General features: G+C 40.5%; 1 protein-coding gene across 3 annotated transcripts in view; it reads right to left on the bottom strand.

The window, feature by feature from the left end:
- The window catches only part of LOC129839585 (striatin-like), a 96,608-nt gene that overhangs the window by 34,138 nt on the left and 40,926 nt on the right, over nucleotides 1–21,544 (bottom strand). For 2 of the 3 annotated variants that reach the window (XM_055907117.1, XM_055907118.1), the window contains exons 2-3: nucleotides 13,668–13,771; nucleotides 902–978 (exon numbers count right to left, since the gene is read on the bottom strand). In XM_055907117.1, the coding sequence (XP_055763092.1) occupies nucleotides 902–978; nucleotides 13,668–13,771 (181 nt within the window). Of the gene's footprint in view, nucleotides 1–901; nucleotides 979–3,957; nucleotides 4,064–13,667; nucleotides 13,772–21,544 lie in introns of those variants that run through there. The other variant, XM_055907119.1, reaches the window with a different exon arrangement.

Below are 21,544 nucleotides of genomic sequence, written 5' to 3'. Positions count from 1 at the left end.
GGCTACTACTTTTAGTCTTGAAATCATTGGTTGTTTACTAAATTACTCACTCTGTTTAGCACATGGCCTCACATGTGAATCCTTAAAGCGATGTGTGGGGCTAAGGCTTAAGAGGGTGTGAATGATGCTGAATGGGTTTAGACAAAGAACAGCTCTCCAGTAGGTGTACCAAAACATTCAAGGGCCATTTTCTCAAAAGTGGGGTTACAAGTTTGTCAACTTTCAAAGCATAATTACTTTCCCATTGTTTCTCGACTGTATCATTTACAATTTTCTTGCTGTGAGTCTCTACTTAGATTCAACGTCAAAAAACACAACTTTAAAATTAGCTACATAATTAGCTACATAAGACCGAATTGAGGCGGTAGGTCCCAAATGTCATCTATCATGAGTGATGACTGCTGAGATCTGCAAAGTCATGCTTTCATTTACAACCACTAACTTATGCGCCCCCTATTTGGTTGCGCTTTGTTTTCGGTATTTTTGGTTTTAATTTATTCCATCTATGTCTACAGTGTGTGTGAACACATTGTGTAATCTTGAATATGTAAAGCACTTGGGGCCTGAGAAAGGCGCCATACAAATATTTAATTTGTCATTTTAATTGGAGCATTAAAGATAGCTTTACGATGTAGGACTCAGAGTAGTGTCACCTGCACCAGTTGGTACTAAGAGTACAGGAGGTGTAACTTTTTTTTAACCTTAATTTAACTTAATTTATTTACAATGATAGCATACTCAGGCCAAACCCGGACGACGCTCGGCCAATTGTGCGCAGCCCTATGAGACTCCCAATCACGGCCGTTTGTAATACAGCTTGGATTCGAACCAGGGTGTCTGTAGTGACGCCTCTAGCACTGAGATGCAGTGCCTTAGACCGCTGCGCCACTCGGGAACTTACCGGAATCATCGTAGCTGGGAGGTTTCATGTCTCCTTGGTTCAACTCTGTTCCATATTTGAGCTTGTGGTATTTTGACCTGAGGGTGAAAGGAAAAGAGAGAAAGGAAGAGAGAAAAAGAGAGAGGGAAAGGGAGAAAGAACGAGAGAAGAAATAAAAAGCTTTAATGATAAGACAGCCATAGTGATTTAACAGCTCATTAATGATCTAACAGAAGATAACCATCTCACTGTTGATGGTATCTGTAAATTAACTGGCTTCACACATACATTTGAAGAACTGTCTTGTAAATGGCATATATTATATTAAGAACATGTGGGAGGGATGCTACGCAGAGGAAAGAAATTAATTTGTTCATTCACTGGGTTGATATTAATCTAAACTTAATGGTGGATATTAATCCATTTTAGTTGTTTTTTTGCACAAGATTGCTTCCATGCCCAGATAGCACGGAAACTATACTATATATTTAAATAAAGGTAAAAAAATTATATATTTAAATAAAAGGTAAAAAAAAAAAAGTATATATATATTATAGGTCGGCCAGAGGAGTGTGTGACATCTTGGCCTGTATTCATAAAGCTTCTCAGAGTACGAGTGCTGATCTAGGATCAGGTCCCCCCTCTTGTGAAGATGGGCTTATATGAGAACTTCTACTTGGTTAGCTAGACTGCGACTTGACTTGGTGTCACTCAAACATTGAATCCCTACAAACAAAGGCCATGAGGTGAGAGGATTAGGTGAGTGGAGTGCTGTTAATTCTATAAGAGGATAAGACACTGAGGGGATGATGGATTACTTTAAAAATACCATCACCACCATCATCGTCCTCATCAATATCATGGTAATTTAACTCATTTGTTTTTCAAATCGTTTACATAGGGATTTATAATCAAAACATTGACACATTGAATGGAAATAATGGAAAAATTGATGCAATCAATTTATTACTAGACATTTAATATAATGCTTACCTACCCTACATTACTCATCTCATATGTATATACGGTACGCTATACCATCTACTGCATCTTGATGTAATTAAATGTATCACTAGCCACTTTATATAATGCCACTTTATATAATGTTTTCATACCCTACATTACTCATCTCATATGTATATACTGTACCATCTACTGCATTTTGCCAATGCCGTTCGGGCATCACTCATTCATATATTTTTATGTACATATTCGTATTCATTCCTTTACACGTGTGTGTATAAGGTAGTTGTTGTGAAATTGTTAGGTTATATTACTTGTTAGATATTACTGCATGGTCGGAACTAGAAGCACAAGCATTTCACTACACTCGCATTAACATCTGCTAACCATGTGTATGTGACAAATAAATGTGATTTGATTTGGCAAAACAGTTAAGTGCATTGCACCATCACACCCTTGCTTATGCTAATTTCGAGTGATTCTTTGCATCATTATCCTCAATACGATCATCAATATCATCATCACTTATTTACAGCCCCAAAAACTAAAAAGGTCTCTTTTTGTCAATAACAGTATTACCAGGAGGTCATTCAAAAACAATCTTGGATCACTTTTGCACTTCCCCCACTAATGGTTAAGGTACGGATTGGGGGAGGGGAAGCTTAACCTCTACAGAGTACCTAACCCGGATCCGGGAGCACCCCCCACACTGATTAGCATCGCTAGCATAGCGTCACAATTAAATAGTAGCATCTAAATATCATTAAATCACAAGTCCAAGACACCCAATGAAAGACACAGATCTTGTGAATAAAACCACCATTTCAGATTTTTTAAATGTTTTACAGGGAAGACACAATATGTAAATCTATTAGCTAAACACGTTAGCAAAATGACACCATTTTCTTACTCCAACAGTTTCTTACTCCATCAGGTGCTATCACCAATTCGGCTAAACTAAGATATTGATAGCCACTAACCAACAAAAAAATTCTTAAGATGACAGTCTGATAACATATTTATGGTATAGCATAGTTTTTTTTTTTTAAATGTGCATTTTTCAGGTATAAATCACAGTTCTACATTGCAGCTGCAATCTGATATAGTGCTGATGCAGCTAGAACAATTACAGAGACCAACGTTATATAACTAATTACTTGTCTTAAAACATTTCAGAAAAAATACACAGCGTACAGACATTGAAAGCCCAACATCTGGTGAATCCAAACAATATTTCAGATTTTTTAAATGTTTTATAGCGAAATTAGCATAACTAGCTAATTAGCATAACCAGGCCAGCCAAAACCAGCTGGACGCGCGCGACCAGTTCACATGCACGACAGATATATGAAATAACATCGTAAATTGGGTCTTACTATTGCTGGTCTTTCATCAGAATGTTGATCAAGGTGTCCTTAGTCCTGATGAGTCGTTCAATCCATTCACAATGGCAACTTCCCCTCTTCATTTAGCCTGGGTACTGGTCGACTGGCACGGTCCATGTCCAAAGTTAAAAAACTCAAAGAACGGAACACGGCAAAACTCCCGAAAAAATTCTAATAATCTGATTAAACTATATTGAAAAAACATACATTACGGTGATATGGTCACATGTATCAAACAAACTTCGACACGGAGATAGTTTTCATCCGTAACGTCAGCATAACAAAAGACAATGCCACCTCTGAAAACGCGCATCTCAGAAACCGGAAGTTGTCGGTCACGCTAAAGAAATAGGTCTTATTTCACGTCAGTACAAGATAAACAAAAAATTTCTCCTCTGACGTCTTCCAGACACCCAGAGGAAGAAGAAGGAAGTGTCATTCGGGTCATAGGTCGCGTGACCATATATAGGCAGAGCTTTGAAGCGAGCATACACATCTTGCAATCTTTTTCTGGCTCAGGGAAAGTGCTGTGAAATGACCTGTGTTTGACTCAGAGACTCAATTGGAACGGTTTTAGAAACCATAGCTTGTTTTCTATCCAATGCTATATGGTTATATGCATATAGTAACAGCAATAATTGAATAAGAGGCAGTTTAGTCTGTAGAGGCAATTATGCTAATGCGAAACAGCACCCCCTGTATTCTCAAGAAGTTAACCTAGATCTTTACCTTGGAGAAACTTCACCCCGGAGAGCACCAGAGGTCAAAAAAAGTGGTCAAAGACGGTAGAGTATGAAGACAGGATAAAACTGTTTCTCCAATAGAAATCCCCGATCACACTTGTAGGTGATGTCATGGCGATGTTGGCTAGCTAAGCTCATGCACAGAAACACGTCATCGGGTGTAAAGGTCATCTCGTGCCATCGGGTGTAAAGGTCATCTCATGGAAAATGACAACATGTGGAGTGAACAACAACCAATGAGCAACTCCGCCGTAAATCCAGCACATATTGAACATTGAGATTGCAGAACGGGCAGTCTTTTTGGCAATGACAAGGAGTGGTATGAAGTGGAACGTTAGCTAAAGAGACTGGCATTCAGACTAGAAGAGAGTCGGGAAGAGGCAAGATCAGGTGTGGGACCATTCTAGCCAATGAGGAGGGCAGATACGTGCGTGAACAACAGGCACAACGCCGATAAAAAACTTATATCAGTACACTCATAACCTAAGCACTACAAAACATATATTCAATGCATTGACAAGCCTTTGTCCATAGACGCCACATATCAAGTTTCATGCAGATCGTGCCAGAAGAGTAGCGTTTTAAGTGTTTATCACTAAATTAAAAATGGTGGAACATCCGTCATTGAGGACCTTCTGGCAAATTTATTCCTTGTAAGGAGAGGGACCAATGTACTGAATTTCATGACTATGTGAAATGGGCTGAGGGGCGTGACCTTTCAAAGTTAGCATTTTCAATATCTTAAAGCGCCACCATCTGGCCAATCAGTGTAATTTTGTAAATGCTGGATCTCTATGGCAAGACGGATCGTTACCGTTTCGTCAAAATCGGGTTAAATGCTGTCTGGGATATCGCATGTGACTAACGGACGGACACACGTCCACAGTCCCCTCCCCGATTTCATTATGGGGGAAACTAATAATGAACCCTTCGTGCTAACCATGGGGGTGACCTTGTCTGCATCCCAAATGGCACCCTACCCCCAGAATTCTGGGCCATTAGGATTCTGGTCAATAGTAATGCACAATGGTTGGGAATAGGGGGCAATTTGGGACGCAGCCCATGACTTTGACACATTCCAAGAGTTACAGCCCGGGTCCCAGATCAGTCTTGCCAACTCCAATGAATTGACATGTTTATTTTTTGTATTTATGACGGCCTACCCCAGCCAAACCCGGACGACGCCGGGCCAATTGTGCGCCGCCCTAGGAGACTCCCAATCACGGCCGGTTGTGATACAGCCTGGAATCGATCCAGGGTCTGTAGTGATGCCTCAGGCACTGAGATGCAGTGCTTTAGACCGCTGCACCACCCGGGAGCCCGACATGACAGTGACCAAAGGAGTTGGCAAAACCACACAAACAGAGCTTGAACCGGGCTACAGGGGTGGATCTTAGTAGTCTAATGTAGTTTCCTCGAATCATCTCCTCTCATTCATCTGCACTGATTTGTACACAGGGAACAGGTGAATGTAATATTGTGGATGCTTCTCTCAAACTAGTCAATATGTTTACTCTCTAGTTTTCATTTTAGTGCAGAATGCAGATGAAGGAACTGAAGAAGTACTTCGGCATAAATCAAAAAATGACAACACTACGTACAGTAGGTGCAAACTTATACAGACGCACAATGCAATGTTAGCTTGCATTGTGCATCTGTACCGACCGACTTTAAATAAACTGTAGGTTGGATGCTCAAGGTTTCTCTTACATGTAAAGGCAGAGAGAGAGAGTATAATACCAGTCAAAACTCAGAATGATGCAGAATGACTCATGCTCAATTGTGTGGGAGCAAGCGAGAGAAAGAGAGTGGGAGCAAGGGAGAGAGTGGGAGCAAGGGAGAGAGTGGGAGCAAGGGAGAGAGTGGGAGCAAGGGAGAGAGTGGGAGCAAGGGAGAGAGTGGGAGCAAGGGAGAGAGTGGGAGAGAGTGGGAGCAAGGGAGAGAAGGGGAGAGAGTGGGAGCAAGGGAGAGAAGGGGAGAGAGTGGGAGCAAGGGAGAGAAGGAGAGAGTGGGAGCAAGGGAGAGAAGGAGAGAGTGGGAGCAGGGGAGAGAAGGGGAGAGAGTGGGAGCAGGGGAGAGAGTGGGAGCAAGGGAGAGAAGGAGAGAATGGGAGCAAGGGAGAGAAGGAGAGAGTGGGAGCAAGGGAGAGAAAAGGAAAGTGCGCAAAGGGGAAGAAATGGAGAACAGAAAGTCGAGGCGACGAGGGCAGAAAAAGTGAAACAGGGATGGGAGACGGGATGGGTCAAAGAGAGGGGGAAGGATGGACAAGGAGAGTGTGATAAGGACAGAAAGAGTGACGACAGAGAGAAAGAGAAACAGCATGAGAACAAGAGGGCAAAGGAGACCAAGAGAGAACAAGACCGTGAACGAGAGAGCAAGAAAAGGGTGGGTGGGTGGGTGACGTGGAGTAGGCGGGGAAATTTCTATAATCACATGGCGGGCGAGTGGCGGAGGTTCTCAGAAAGACCATGCCATTCAGGTTCTCTTAATTTCTTCATCCACCCTACCAGACTCCGTAGGTTTAAGACTCAGAGTGAGGCTCTAGCTAGCCTGGAATCAAAACTGATAATAGGAGACTGGACATGTGGTTGGGATGGCTAAAGCTTGGAATCCAAACTGGTATGCTCCATTTCACCCGTGATTCCTACCTAGCCTGGAATTGAAAATGAAAACGGAGCATATTAGAGTTTGGATTCCAGGCTACAGTTGAAGTCGGAAGTTTACATACACCTTAGCCAAATATATTTAAACTCCGTTTTTCACAATTCCTGACGTTTAATCCTAGTAAAAATTCCCTGTCTTAGGTTGGTTAGGATCACCACTTTATTTTAAGAATGTGAAATGTCAGAATAATAGCAGAGAATTTTTTCTTTCTTTCATCAGATTCCCAGTGGGTCAGAAGTTTACATACACTCAATTAGTATTTGGTTGAACTGCCTTTAAATTGTTTAACTTGGGTCAAACTTTCAGGTAGCCTTCCACAAGCTTCCCACAATAAGTTGGGTGAATTTTGGCCAATTCCTCCTGACAGAGCTGGTGTAACGGAGTCAGGTTTCTAGGCCCCTTTGTTCGCAAACGCTTTTTCAGTTCTGCCCACACATGTTCTATAGGATTGCGGTCAGGGCTTTGTGATGGCCACTCCAATACCTTGGCTTTGTTGTCCTTAAACCATTTTGCCACAACTTTGTAAGTATGCTTGGGGTCATTGTCGATTTGGAAGACCCATTTGCTACCAAGCTTTAACTTCCTGTCTGATGTCTTAAGATGTTGCTTCAACATATCCACATCATTTTCTTTCTCCATGATGCCATCTATTTTGTGAAGTGCACCAGTCCCTCCTGTAGCAAAGCACCACCACAACATGATGCTGCCACACCCGTGCTTCATTGGTTGGGATGGTGTTCTTTGGCTTGCAAGCCTCCCCCTCCAAACATAACAATAGTCATTATGGCCAAACAGTTCTATTTTGGTTTCATCAGACCAGAGGACATTTCTCCAAAAAGTAAAATCTTTGTCCCCATGTGCAGATGCAAACCGTACTCTGGCTTTTTTATGGCTGTTTAGGAGCAGTGGCTTCTTCCTTGCTGAGCGGCCTTTCAGGTTATGTCGATATAGGACTCGTTTTACTGTGGATATCGATACTTTTGTACCTGTTTCCTCCAGCATCTTCACAAGGTCCTTCGCTGTTGTTATGGGATTGATTTGCACTTTTCGCACCAAAGTATGTTCATCTCTAGGAGATAGAATGCGTCTCCTTCCTGAGCGGTATGGTGGCTGCATGGTCCCATGGTGTTTATATTTGCGTACTATTGTACAGATGAAAGTGGTACCTTCAGGCATTTGGAAATTGCTCCCAAGGATGAACCAGACTTGTGGAGGTCTACAATATTTTTTCTGAAATCTTGGCTGATGTCTTTTGATTTCCCCATGATGTCAAGCAAAGAGGCACTGAGTTTAAAGGTAGGCCTTGAAATACACCCACAGGAACACCTCCAATTTACTTAAATTATGTCAATTAGCCTATCAGAAACTTCTAACGCCATGACATAATTTTCTGGAATTTTCCAAACTGTTTAAAGGCATAGTCAACTTAGTGTATGTAAACTTCTGACCCACTGGAATTGTGATACAGTGAATTATAAGTGAAATAATCTGTCTGTAAACAATTGTTAGAAAAATTACTTGTGTCATGCACAAAGTAGATGTCCTAACCGACTTGCCAAAACTATAGCTTGTTAACAAGAAATTTGTGGAGCGGTTGAAAAACGAGTTTTAATGACTCCAACCTAAGTGTATGTAAACTTCCGACTTCAACTGTAGGTTTTAACTATCCAAACCACATGACCAGTCACAGTCTCCCATGTAGCCAGTCTAGTCTAATCCGCCGGTTGCCTAGTAGTGTGTAGCAGAGAAAGATCCTATTCAATTATTCTAGATGTCCATTATGCAATTCTATGGTGGAAGAGGGACGTGACGCCGTGCTGCATTACCCATGACAAGGTGTGAGCAGCACATGACTGTGGGAACGTGGTTAAAGGGGACACGGCGCTGCCTCGGTGCTGTGTTTTCCCACAATGCATGTTTAACATGTGACATAATCCTGTGTAGGGGACAAGAGGTTACGATATGGCACAACATGGCGTGAGTGTGTGTTTGTGTTTAAGTGTGTGTACATGAGCAGCAGGTTATCCTATATGTGTGGTATAGTGCCTTCAGAAAGTATTCATACCCCTTGACTTATTCCATATTTTGTTGTGTTATAACCTGAATTCAAAATTGATTAAATATAATATTTCTTACCCATCGAAACACAATAGCCCAAAATGACAATTAAATACATGTTTATAGGAATGTATTGAAAATAAAATACACTGCTCAAAAAAATAAAGGGAACACTTGGCCTGCTGGAGGTCATTTTGCAGGGCTCTGGCAGTGCACCTCCTTGCACTAAGGCGGAGGTACCGGTCCTGCTGCTGGGTTGTTGCCCTCCTACGGCCTCCTCCACGTCTCCTGATGTACTGGCCTGTCTCCTGGTAGCGCCTGCATGCTCTGGACACTACGCTGACAGACACAGCAAACCTTTTTGCCACAGTTCGCATTGATGTGCCATCCTGGATGAACTGCACTACCTGAGCCACTTGTGTGGGTTGTAGACTCCGTCTCATGCTACCACTAGAGTGAGAGCACCGCCAGCATTCAAAAGTGACCAAAACATCAGCCAGGAAGCATAGGAACTGAGAAGTGGTCTGTGGTCACCACCTGCAGAATCACTCCTGTTTTGGGGGGTGTCTTGCTAATTGCCTATAATTTCCACCTTTTGTCTATACCATTTGCACAACAGCATGTGAAATTTATTGTCAATCAGTGTTGCTTCTTAAGTGGACAGTTTGATTTCACAGAAGTGTGATTGACTTGGAGTTACATTGTGTTGTTTAAGTGTTCCCTTTATTTTTTTGAGCAGTGTATTTTAAGTCCCTAAACTCGGCAAGAATCTATTGTCCTGCTGATAGTTGAAATAAACATCTACATTTTGAAAGAGCATTTTTACCACTATTTTATTAACGAAAGCATGAAGATGTTGATGAAGAAATACTGTACAGTATATGCTTTACCCGATATTTTGCAATTGCATGATGTTTGTAGTTAGAAATGTAAAACTTCAGAGTACTTAAAAAACATTTTGGGATAGGGGGCAGCATTTTCACTTTTGGATGAATTGCGTGCCCAAACTGAACTGCCTCCTACTCTGTCCCAGATGCTAATATATGCATATTATTAGTACTATTGGATAGAAAACACTCGGAAGTTTCTAAAACTGTTTGAATGATGTCTGTGAGTGTAGAAGAACTCATATGGCAGACAAAAACCTGAGAAGAAATCCAAACGGGAAGTGAGAAATCGATTTTCAAAACAGTGCCAATTGAAATCCCTGTTAGTTATGGATGTGCATGCACTTCCTAGGGCTTCCACTAGATGTCACCGTCTTTAGATACTGGTTTTAGGATTCTACTATAAAGGAGGGGCTCATAGGAGCTCTTTTACTGAGTGGTCTGGCAGAGAGCCTCAGGCTCATGATGCGCGGTCACGAGAGAGTATGCTCTCATTCCAATGCTTTTCTTCAGACAATGAAATTCTCCGGTTGGAACCTTATTGATGATTAATGTTAAAAACATCCTAAATATGGATTGCATACATCAATTGATTTGTTTCTACGATCTGTAACGGAACTTTTTGAGTTTGTCTGGAGGAAGTTCTCGCGCCTCATGAAGATGGATTACTGGGCTGAACATGCTAACAACAAGTGGCTAAATGATGGGCTTTATGGAACTTTTAAGTCATGTATTGTCAAACTGGGATTCCTGGGAGTGCTTTCTGATGTAGATCAAAGGTAAGTGAATATTCTGTTGACGCCATGATGACGGCTATTTCTTTGGCTATTTTGCGTTCTGAGCGCCGTTCTCAGATTATTATTTTTCCGTAAAGTTTTTTTTATTTTATTTTTTTAAATCTGACACAGCGGTTGCATAGAGGATAAGTTTATCTTTAATTCTGTGAATAACACTTGCATCTTTTATCAATGTTTATTATGAGTATTTCTGCAAAATCACCGGATGTTTTGGAATCAAAACATTACTGCACGTAACGCACCAATGTAAACTGAGATTTTTTTATATAAATATGCACATTATCGAACAAAACATACATGTATTGTGTAACATGATGTCCTATGAGTGTCATCTGATGAAGATCATCAAAGGTTAGTGATTAATTTTATCTATATTTCTGCTTTTTGTGACTCCTATCGTTGCCTGAAGAAATGGCTGTGTGTGTTTGTGACTTGGCTCTGACCTAACATAATCATATGTTGTGCTTTCGCTGTAAATCATTTTTGAAATCGGACACCATGGGTAGATTAACAAGATGTGTATCTTTCATTTGCTGTATTGGACTTGTTAATGTGTGAAAGTTACATATTTCATAAAAAAAAAAAAGGAATTTCGCGCGCTGCCTTTTCAGCGAAATGTTGTGGGTGTTCTGAGCTAGAAAGGTTAATACATTGCAAGTTGGGGGGATTCTTCACACCTAGCCCAAGCTATACTTTTGTAAAGGTTGAAGAGTCTATTGCCCTGCTGATAGCCCATAATGGAAACGTTGTTTGCACCCATAGGTTTTAGCAGTAGGTTATAATAATCTATGCCTTCTGGGAATGTTTAAAAGTCCAAAAGTTATGGGTGGAGTTAGAATTTTGGCTGTCAGAAGTATTAAAATCAACCAATGTCAGCTTTGCTTTATTATCCAAATGTACTTTTTTATCCAAAAAGTTTAAAGGCGTGTGGGCGACGGAGAGAATGCATGACTGTTTTTAATATATTAGACCTTTCAGGAGGAACGGAAAATTGCGTGTCAATTCATAAACCATGTGCCATGGAATCGGTACATCAAAAATCTCTTCTCAACTATTTTGCAATCTATATGGCACAGCTGTCAATTATTTGGTCCTTAATAACAGGTATGTATTTTTATTTATAACAATTTTCTTTAACCAATTTTTGTCTTTAATGCAGGGCCTGACAGACAAGTTCCTTACTTTTTTCTTTTTTTTACTGAAATTGCAACCAACTTTCTATGGCTTTTAAAATTAATATATTTTGAAGAGGACTTCATTTTAAATAACCGAAAGTAAGCAATTGTAATCTGAATAAAAGGAAAAAGGCCATGCTTGAACACGGGGTGAGACATTCGTACTAATTTGTAAATAAAGCCAGTTTGTTAATTTTTTTTCCGTTTTTAGAGGGAGAGAAACCAAAGCCCACTGTGCCTGTTTTTAGAAAATTGTCAGTCCATAAGTTAAGTGAAATTCCCCCATTGTATTTACCCAAGTTCTCTCTTAATTTCTTGAGGGCAGGGGGCAGCTTTTTCACTTTCGGGAAAAATTGCATGCCAAAATTCAACTGCTTGCTACTCATCCCCAGAATATAAGATATGCATATTAGTAGTAGATTTGGATAGAAAACGCTCTGAAGTTTCTAAAACTGTTTGAATCATGTCTGTGAGAATAACAGAACTTATGTAGCAGGCAAAACCCTGAGGACAAACCATTCAGAATTTGTATTCTTTTGATGTCACTGTCTTTTCAATTATTTTTTTTAGAGACACTAGATTTCTAATGGACTTGCTTGCAGTTCCTACCGCTTCCACTGGATGTCACCAGTCCTTGGAAATCGGTTGAGGTTATTCCTTTGTGTACTGAAGAAGTAGGGCTATCGTAAATGAGGGTCACATGAAGTACATTTTTGGAGAGAATCACGTTATGAAAAAAGTTGCGTCAGTTTGGTTTGGTTTTGTATTGAACACAGATCATCCCGTCTTCAAATTGATCGATTATTAACGTTTAAAAATACCTAACGTTGTATGACAAAAGTAGTTTGAAATGTTTTGGTAAATTTACATGTAACTTTTGATATATTTTGTAGTGACTTGGCGAAAGTTGGAAGCTGTGTTTTTCTGGATGAAACGGTCCAAATAAATTGACATTTAGGATATATAATCAACGTAATTAATCGAACAAAAGGACCATTTGTGATGTATATGGGACATATTGGAGTGCCAACAAAATAATTTTGTCAAAGGTAAGGCATGATTTATATTTTATTTCTGCGTTTTGTGTCGTGCTTGCAGTGTTGAAATATGCTACTCTGTTGTTTACTGATGTGCTATCATCAGATAATAGCATCTTATACTTTCGCCGAAAAGCTTTTTCGAAATCTGACATGTTGGCTGGATTCACAACGAGTGTAGTTTTAATTTGGTATCTTACATGTGTGATTTAATGAAAGTTTGATTTTTATATCATGTTATTTGAATATGGCTCGCTGTATTTTCCCTGGCTATTGGCCGGTGTTGCGTTCCACCTGCCCCAGAGAAGTTAACTCCAGGACCAACATTTTTTGTTGTTGTTGCCTGATGCAGGACTCGTGCCAGAGGAGAGACTCTCAGACTGAAAACGCCTCCATTAATTTCCACAGTTTAGACTACCGATAGATCAGGGTTCTAACTCCCCCTTGTGATAGTGTGGTGCAATGACAGAATGACACCATCTACCACTAACGGTCGCGGCATAAGCTCATAACTTTTAAAGGAAGAACCACTGTAGCAGCCTGTTGTTGTGGGGAAAAATTTTGAGAGATGAGTCCCCCTTGGGATATCGGGTCTATGAAAATGTATTGATCATAGCCAGCACACCGCTGCTACATGCTTAAAAAATGACAGAGCGTCTACAGTTATGTTCGGCATGCAGATTGTGATGTATAGAGATATTGACATAATCCGGACAGTATTTAGCAGGGATTGGTGACTCCAGTCCTGGAGGCCTTCCGAGTGTCTGCTGGCTTTTGCCTGATTTAGATCTGGGAAACTGGTACTCCCGAGCTGAATCCAGCCAAGTTGACCCGTTCTGCGCTGGCCTGGTTACACATCCGCCGTAGTTCTAGAACACTACTGCACAGGACAGTTTGAAAGGAAAATACTCAAGCCAGCACAGTACAGTTCAGCATGATAGTGTGAAAAGGGTACAAGTATGCGCAAAACAGAAAAATCAACCAGTAGACACTCACTCAGCCCCCCTAGAACCAAAGCCCCCCCCCCCCCCCATAAAGACTGAATGTGTGGTGTAGTTGAGTGTAATGTGGTCCTCACCTCTCCTGTTTGAGAGCGTACTCCAGCATCTTGATCCTCCTGACCAGGTCCTTCTTCAGGTTCTCCTGGCCCTTCCTCTCACCCTGCAGGAAGGCTATCTGGGCCTGGAGGAGAGAAGACCGAAAAGGTCAATTTCCTGAAGAAAAATGTGTGTGTTTGCTTCAGCTGAGCTATCTTTTTATGGCAGTGTAAGTTGTAGTGATAGTAGTGATTGCAATAGTAGTAGTACCGGCAGTAGTACCAGTACCAGTAGTACCAGTAGTAGTGACTGTAAGCGTTTAATTCAAGGTGAACATTAGACCAGGAGAGACAAAAGAATGTATGCATGTAAGTAGTGATGCACCGATACACAACATTTTCCTTGCCCAAAAAAAACTATACCGATAACCAATATTTACAATTTTAGCAGCCTTTTAAGCATTCTAGTACAGTTAAATAGTTAGCACACACACACACAGCAGTCTAAGGCACTGCATCTCAGTGCAAGAGGGGTCACTACAGTCCCTGGTTCGAATCCAGGCTGTATCACATCCGGCCGTGATTGGGAGTCCCATAGGGCGGCGCACAATTGGTCCAACGTCGTCCCGGTTTGGCCGGGGTAGGCCGTCACTGTAAATAATACTTTGTTCTTAACTGACTTGCCTAGCTAAAGGTTACACACACACAAAAAAGTTATTTTGTTGGCATTGACGTACAGTGGTTCCCCCTTTAAAAGTTGCATCATACTGCGGCACACCTTACGGGCTGCTGGAGCATTCTGTGGCACGTTATCTAATTGACAGTCATTTTTTTCTGTTAATGCTAGTTTGACCACCGAAGGGCATGTTAGAGAAGCATCTGATAGTCTTCCCTATTGCAGGCATGCGGGAGACTGGGGTTCAATCCCCCGACGGGGAGGAAGGAGTAGGCTGTATGTGTAAATAAGATTTTTTTCTTAACTGATTCCATATGTGTTATTTCATAGTTGTGACGTCTTCACTATTATTCTACAATGTAGAAAATAGTAAAAATAAATAAAAACCTGGTATGAGTAGGTGTGTCCAAACCTTTGACTGGTACTTGCTTAATTAATTTGATTAATATTATGGTGTTTCATTCCATGACAAATGAAAAACCCTAGAGTAAATTCAGACCGTTTCACTCTTGGAGCGCACACTGGACGTTCGGGCCGAGGAGCAGGGTTGATTTGAGCGTTCTGGCCTTACAACGGCAGACAAGCACCCAAGCGAACATTGGCTAGCTTGCTAGCTACTTCCAGACCCAAATGAGACGACTCTGACCATTTTACTCACCCTAACAGAGCTGGTTAGGCAGTGTGTGTGTTAACCAGAGCGTTGGTGACTAATTGTGCTGCTGGAAACAATTTAATTACTTTTTTTAATGTTTACTGACACCGGCCATATTCAACGGGTTCGAAACCTGCTCCCTGCTTGTTTCATTTGAAGTCGTGCACAATTATCAGTTTATTATTTATTTTATATTGCCCATTCATTGCCAGTTAGAAACACCGTAGTGCATTTGGACCCAAAAGCATATTCAGTGCTCTAACTCCCCCTTGGTCGTTAGGGCAAATCTGGTCTGTGATAGGACGTTTTTTTCCCCTCACACCTAGTTCAGTTATTGGACTATTCTTTAGTAACGGTTGAATAGTCTATTGTTCAGCTATTAGCCCCCCCCTCCCCAACAAATGGATGTCTTATTAACCAAAAATATTTTTTCTGAAAGCAAAAACAAAGCTATCAAATATGTTGTAATGGAGCGCAAAGCTTTATGCATTTTATTCACAAAAAATATTTAGAGAACAAAAAATATATTTGAAAATACTGTTCAGCCTATCTTTCCGACACTCAAGGAAGTCATAACAAACACCTACGAAGGACTGTGTAATTATGGTATCTCAGGTAAGCAGCACTGAGTGTTCTTCAGTCCAGCTTCTACATAGCTCCTACGATTCAGTGTCGGTTCATAACATTCTACTATATTACATAGATATACATACCGTAGAACGATAAATCATGCAATTAGTATTCTCAAGCTAAACAAAAAACATTTCGCTACGAATGCCTGTTCACGCCATTTTCAGTTGAATTCATCTAACTTTCTTTCATGGCAACTCATAAGCAGGCCATGTCCTATGTGTTTCATAGTCGATATATAATCGGATTTCCTGACAGTAACGGGAAGCTTTTTTTTTTTTTACAGAAGGATGAAAGAACACAATATGTCTATCAGGGAATGCTATTCTGATACGTCAGATGAAGAGTTAGACCAGAAAGTCAGGGCCATTAAGGCGAAGACGCCCAAAGGAAGTGGTCAATGGTCAATAGGAAGTCACCAAGCAATGGGCCTTCGGGTACAATGGCGAAGAGTTAGGGAGTCTTCGCAGCGTGTAGATGGTGCAGGTGTCATTGCCAGAATGATCCAGCTTCGTTGCATTGCTCGGCAAACATACTCTGTTCCTGCTCCCGTCTCTCATCCACATTGATATCAATCATAAATTGATAAGGTACTAAGATGTATAATGTCTCCAAATCTAAGAAGTTACTAACTTCTGTATTCTTACTTATTCGTAGACAAATGTTCAATGGTGTATGAAACTGGAGTTGTTCATCATCAACTGGTAATATATAAATAATGAAGCAGGTTAATAGGTTAAACATTTCACTTTTAATTCCAATGCTTTTTTTCAAGATAAAACATTGTCATCTTTGGCGGTATAGATGGATTTAAGGAAGGTAAGTATATTATTTTGTATGCATATTGCATATTTCCCATCACCTAATGAACAACCACAATACCAGTCTGGTGTTAAGCTTTCTGGGCTGTATTGACGTATCCTGAAAATGACATCTGCTGCTTTAGATTGAACGGTCAAATCTTGGTTATTGTTTTCATATCTACAAAAAATAAGCTGTTCTCTTAACTTTCAGAGTGCGAGCTGATCAAAGGGTCAAAAATGTAGATATTGCCAGATGTATGTTCACAGTACAAGGAACATGGCAGTGGAAGTTTTATTGTTGGCAAAAGTGTCCACAACCAGAGGTAATTAAACTGTAGTGTTATTTTTCTCTCTGCCTGTCTTGTTGTACATGGAACCTGTCTCACATGCATTCATAAAAAAAAAAAAAAAAACTTAAGATGTCAGCTGCTAATTTTAAGATTTACACTACAAAACACACAATGCTCACCGCACCATCTTTTGGTGAGGACATTTACATGCATGCTCTTCGTTTAATTATCTCCAGCGTTTTTAGGTGCAGTCCTCCCACACTAAGTAGGATATTGTTTTAGCCAAAGTGCCATTCTTGATAATGGCAAACATTTGTATTGTTTGGAGGAGGGTGAAATGATAGCAGGCCCAGCTGTCAAAGTGAGAGAGTAGGCTATTCTGGATAGAGCATGTACTTTTGTGTAGTCTATTTATTTTGAGGTTCTGTCCTCAGATACAGAGCTGTGAAAGCCTGTCTGCAGTTTAAGAGGTCCCAATGAAGAGCAGCGGTTCTCAGTCCTGGTCCTGTGGACTTAAAAAGGGTGCACATTTTTGTTTTTGCCTTAGCACTGCACACCTGATTAAATGATCAAGTCATCATCAAGTGGTATTTATGTAATCATTTGTGACGCTATCCTTGATAAGATCCTGCTATTGTCACATGCATCTATCTATCCAATGTTATCATGATTTGTTATAAGGGATATTGTACAGGAAGTATTATTAAAGAGATGCTTTACATTGGAAGAGAGAGAAGTAGTAGTCCCAGAGTTAATGATCCAAGGTCAGTTCTGCATTTCACCTCCTGATGATTATGATGACTGACTGTGTTAGAACAAAAAAACAAAGCTTAATCATGCTCCCTCTCTATTCATCTGTAGGTATGTTTTGATGTGAGAGAGGAAGCCAGTCCCGTCATCGCCACCTCACCCGCTCTTAAGACCTTCGGACCGACTGGGAGCCTACGTCTGGTTAGGAGACACTGCAAGAGACACTATGTAATTGTGATGAACAGAGAATATTAGGGTAGCACTGTAATTGATTAAATCATATGCCGTCTTCCCTGCTCCTCTGTTTTACAATTTTCCTTTGTCTTTTACACCTCCCCCCTCCTCCTCTTCCTTCCTTGTTTTTTTATAATGCACACCATATGTGCATTGAAGTACAGATTGAACTTGTATTTATAATGCATGTATTATGTATTTACAACACCTGGATAAAGAACTTTCAAAAAGCGTTTCACATTCTCCAATGGTTGAAATTAAGTATCTCATTGGTATACTACACCTATCCAGTGTCCTCAGATTAATGCAGATGAAGGGAGTTAGATATGCATAGATGTAATTCGGTATATATGAATTACAAATCAGCCTCTACTTAAAATCAGGTTTCGAGTCTATTGCATTGTTACAATGTGTGATCATTGACGTCCCAGGCGCAGGAGTGGTAAACACTGTTGAAGTGTATTATTGTAATACATACAGTTGAAGTCAGAAGTTTACATACACCTTAGCTAAATACATTTCAACTCAGTTTTTCACAATTCCTGGCATTCAATTCCAGTAAAAATACCCTGTCTTAGGTCAGTTAGGATCACCACTTTATTTTAAGAATGTGAAGTGCCAGAATGATAGAGAGAATGATATATTTCAGTTTTTTTTCTTTCATCACATTCCCAGTGGGCCAGAAGTTTACATACACTCAATAAGTATTTGGTAGCATTGCCTTTAAATTGTTTTAACTTGGGTCAAACGTTCCCACAATAAGTTGGGTGAATTTTGGCCCATTCGTCCTGACAGAGCTGGTGTAACAGTCAGGTTTCAAGGCCTCCTTGCTCGCACACACTTTTTCAGTTCTTCCCACAATTTTTCTATGGGATAGAGGTCAGGGCTTTGTGATGGCCCTCCAATACCAATACCTTGACTTTGTTGTCCTTAAGCCATTTTGCAACAACTTTCAAAGTATGCTTGGGGTCATTATCCATTTGCGACCAAGTTTTAACTTCCTGACTGATGTGTTGAGATGTTGCTTCAATATATCCACATAATTTTCCTCCCTCATGATGCCTCTATTTTGTGAAGTGCACCAGTCCCTCCTGCAGCAAAGCACCCCCAAATCATGATGCTGCCACCCCCGTGCTTCACGGTTGGGATGGTGGTCTTCGGCTTGCAAGCATCCCCCATTTTCCTCTAAACCTAACTATGGTCATTATGGCCAGTTCTACAGTTCTATTTTTGTTTCATCAGACCAGAGGACATTTCTCCAAAAAGTACAATCTTTGTCCCCATGTGCAGTTGCAAACCGTAGTCTGGCTTTTTTACGGTGGTTTTGGAGAAGTGGCTTCTTCCTTGCTGAGCGGCGTTTCAGGTTATGCCGATAATGGACTCGTTTTACTGTGGATATAGATACTTTTGTACCGGTTTCCTCAAGCATCTTCACAAGGTTCTTTGCTGTTGTTCTGGGATTGATTTGCACTTTTCGCACCAAAGTGCTTTCATCTCTAGAAGACAGAACATGTCTCCTTCCTGAGCGGTATGACAGCTGCATGATCCCATGGTGTTTATATTTGCGTACTATTGTTTGTACAGATGAACGTGGTACCTTCAGGGATTGGGGAATTGCTCCCAAGGATCAACCAGACTTGTGGAGGTCTCCAATTCTTTTTGTGAGGTCTTGACTGATTTTCTTTGATTTTCCCATGATGTCAAGCAAAGAGGCACTGAGTTTGAAAGTAGGCCTCAAAAAAAATCCACAATTGACTCAAATGATGTGTATTAGCCTATCAGAAGCATCTAAAGCCATGACATAATTTTCTGCAATTTTCCAAGCTGTTTAAAGGCACAGTCAACTTAGTGTATGTAAACTTCTGACCCACTGGAATAGTGATACAGTGAATTATAAGTGAAATAACCTGTCTGTAAACAACTGTTGGAAAAATGACTTGTGTCATGCACAAAGTAGATGTCCTAACCGACTTGCCAAAACAATAGTTGTTAACAAGAAATTTGTGGAGTGGTTGAAAAACTAGTTTTAAAGACTCCAACCTAAGTGTATGTAAACTTCCGAATTCAACTGTACATGCAGACACAGCATCACTCAAAGAATGGAGTTTGATACACTTGGTGCTGAATATGACTGAAAAACGTAAGGCTCACAGAGATTCATACCTGAACCGCACCCTTATTTGCCAAGGAAGAGTGCATGATCAGTGAATATATTCAATGTACAGGCTACAATGTGGCGATCTCATGCGTGGGAATAACTACAGTACATGTATAAAGGACTTGCATCCCTGGCACAAAGCTAATACGTTCTACTCAATCCATAGGCTTCATTAATGCCATTCAGACTTGAAGTCGATACAACAACTATGACAGCTGAGTTAAAAAAAAATATTTAATTTATTTAACCAGGTAGGCCAGTTGAGAACAAGTTCTCATTTACAACTGCGACCTGGCCAAGATAAAGCAAAGCAGTGCAACAAAAACAACAGCACAGAGTTACACATGGGATAAACAAACATACAGTCAATAACACAATAGAAAAATCTGTATACAGTGTGTGCAAATGAAGTAAGGAGGTAAGGCAATAAATAGGCCATAGTGGTGAGGTTCATAGATTGGTATGAATATTAGTTCAGAAGCTAAAGTTTTAGGGTCCATACACAGATCGGCCTCATACTGTAGCTAGCTACACATCCATAAGCAGTTATTTTTTATCCACCACTACACAATAAGCAAATAAATAGTTACCTAGCTAAACTCAGCAAAAAAAGAAAAGTCCTCTCACTGTCAACTGCACATCTGCAGTCCTCATGCCTCCTTGCAGCATGCCTAGGGCACGTTTACGCAGATGAGCAGGGACCCTTTAATTTGGTGTTTTTCAGAATCAGTAGAAAGGCCTCTTTAGTGTCCTAAGTTTTCATAACTGTGACCTTAATTGCCTACCGTCTGTAAGCCATTCCACAGGTGCATGTTCATTAATTGTTTAAGGTTCATTGAACAAGCATGGGAAACAGTGTTTAAACCCTTTACAATGAAGATCTGTGAAGTTATTTGGATTTTTACAAATTATCTTTGAAAGACGGTCCTGAAAAAGGGAAGTTAATTTTTTTGCTGAGTTTGTTACTTCAGCTGTATTGCATGGCAAATACAAGACAAGCAAACACAAGTGTACATTCAATTTGCAGTAAATGCTTTAGCTAGCAAGATTTTTTACATCCACTGTTTCACAAGACAGCCCGGTTTTCTCAGGAGTCCCTAAAAGATTAAACACAAAAACAAATTCAAACTCAGGTGACTAGCTAGCTAGTGTTATGACATAACTTACTAAAATCGCGATTTTCGTAAATGAACATTGACAAAGAAATATGCACAAACATTTGTCTCTTCATTGAACTAGACATCAGGCCAATGTCGACGTTGGCATTTTTCAGGTAATATCGTCCGATTCCGATATGTTCACCGATATGTCGTACATCCCTAGAAATAAGCCATCAGTAAAAATAAAAAGTGGATGCACATCTAACAAACCTTCACAGGCGCAGTGTGAAACAAAGGCCAGCAAAAGAAGATAAATAACTGCACATCATTTAGCTAGGTGCTCATTTAGTTGTGCTGATTGTGGCTTTAAAGCTGACAATGTGCACAATCTCAACAGTCTGACACAAATGGCACCCTATTCCCTATATAGTGCACTACTTCTGACCAAGGCCCATAGGGCTTAAGTGCACTATATAGGGAACAGGGTGCGATTTGGGATGCACACGTGCCTTTAACAGTAGACCAGTACCGTAACCTGTTTTCTTTCAAGTCGTAGGCTACTCAACTGCGATACATTTCCTGTTGTTCATTTTGATCTGGATTATTTTAACTGCTTCCAGGCATCT

Source organism: Salvelinus fontinalis, chromosome 40 (assembly GCF_029448725.1).
Source record: "Salvelinus fontinalis isolate EN_2023a chromosome 40, ASM2944872v1, whole genome shotgun sequence".
NCBI classification, from domain to species: Eukaryota; Metazoa; Chordata; class Actinopteri; order Salmoniformes; family Salmonidae; genus Salvelinus; species Salvelinus fontinalis.
This window is presented reverse-complemented; position numbering and strand designations above follow the sequence as displayed.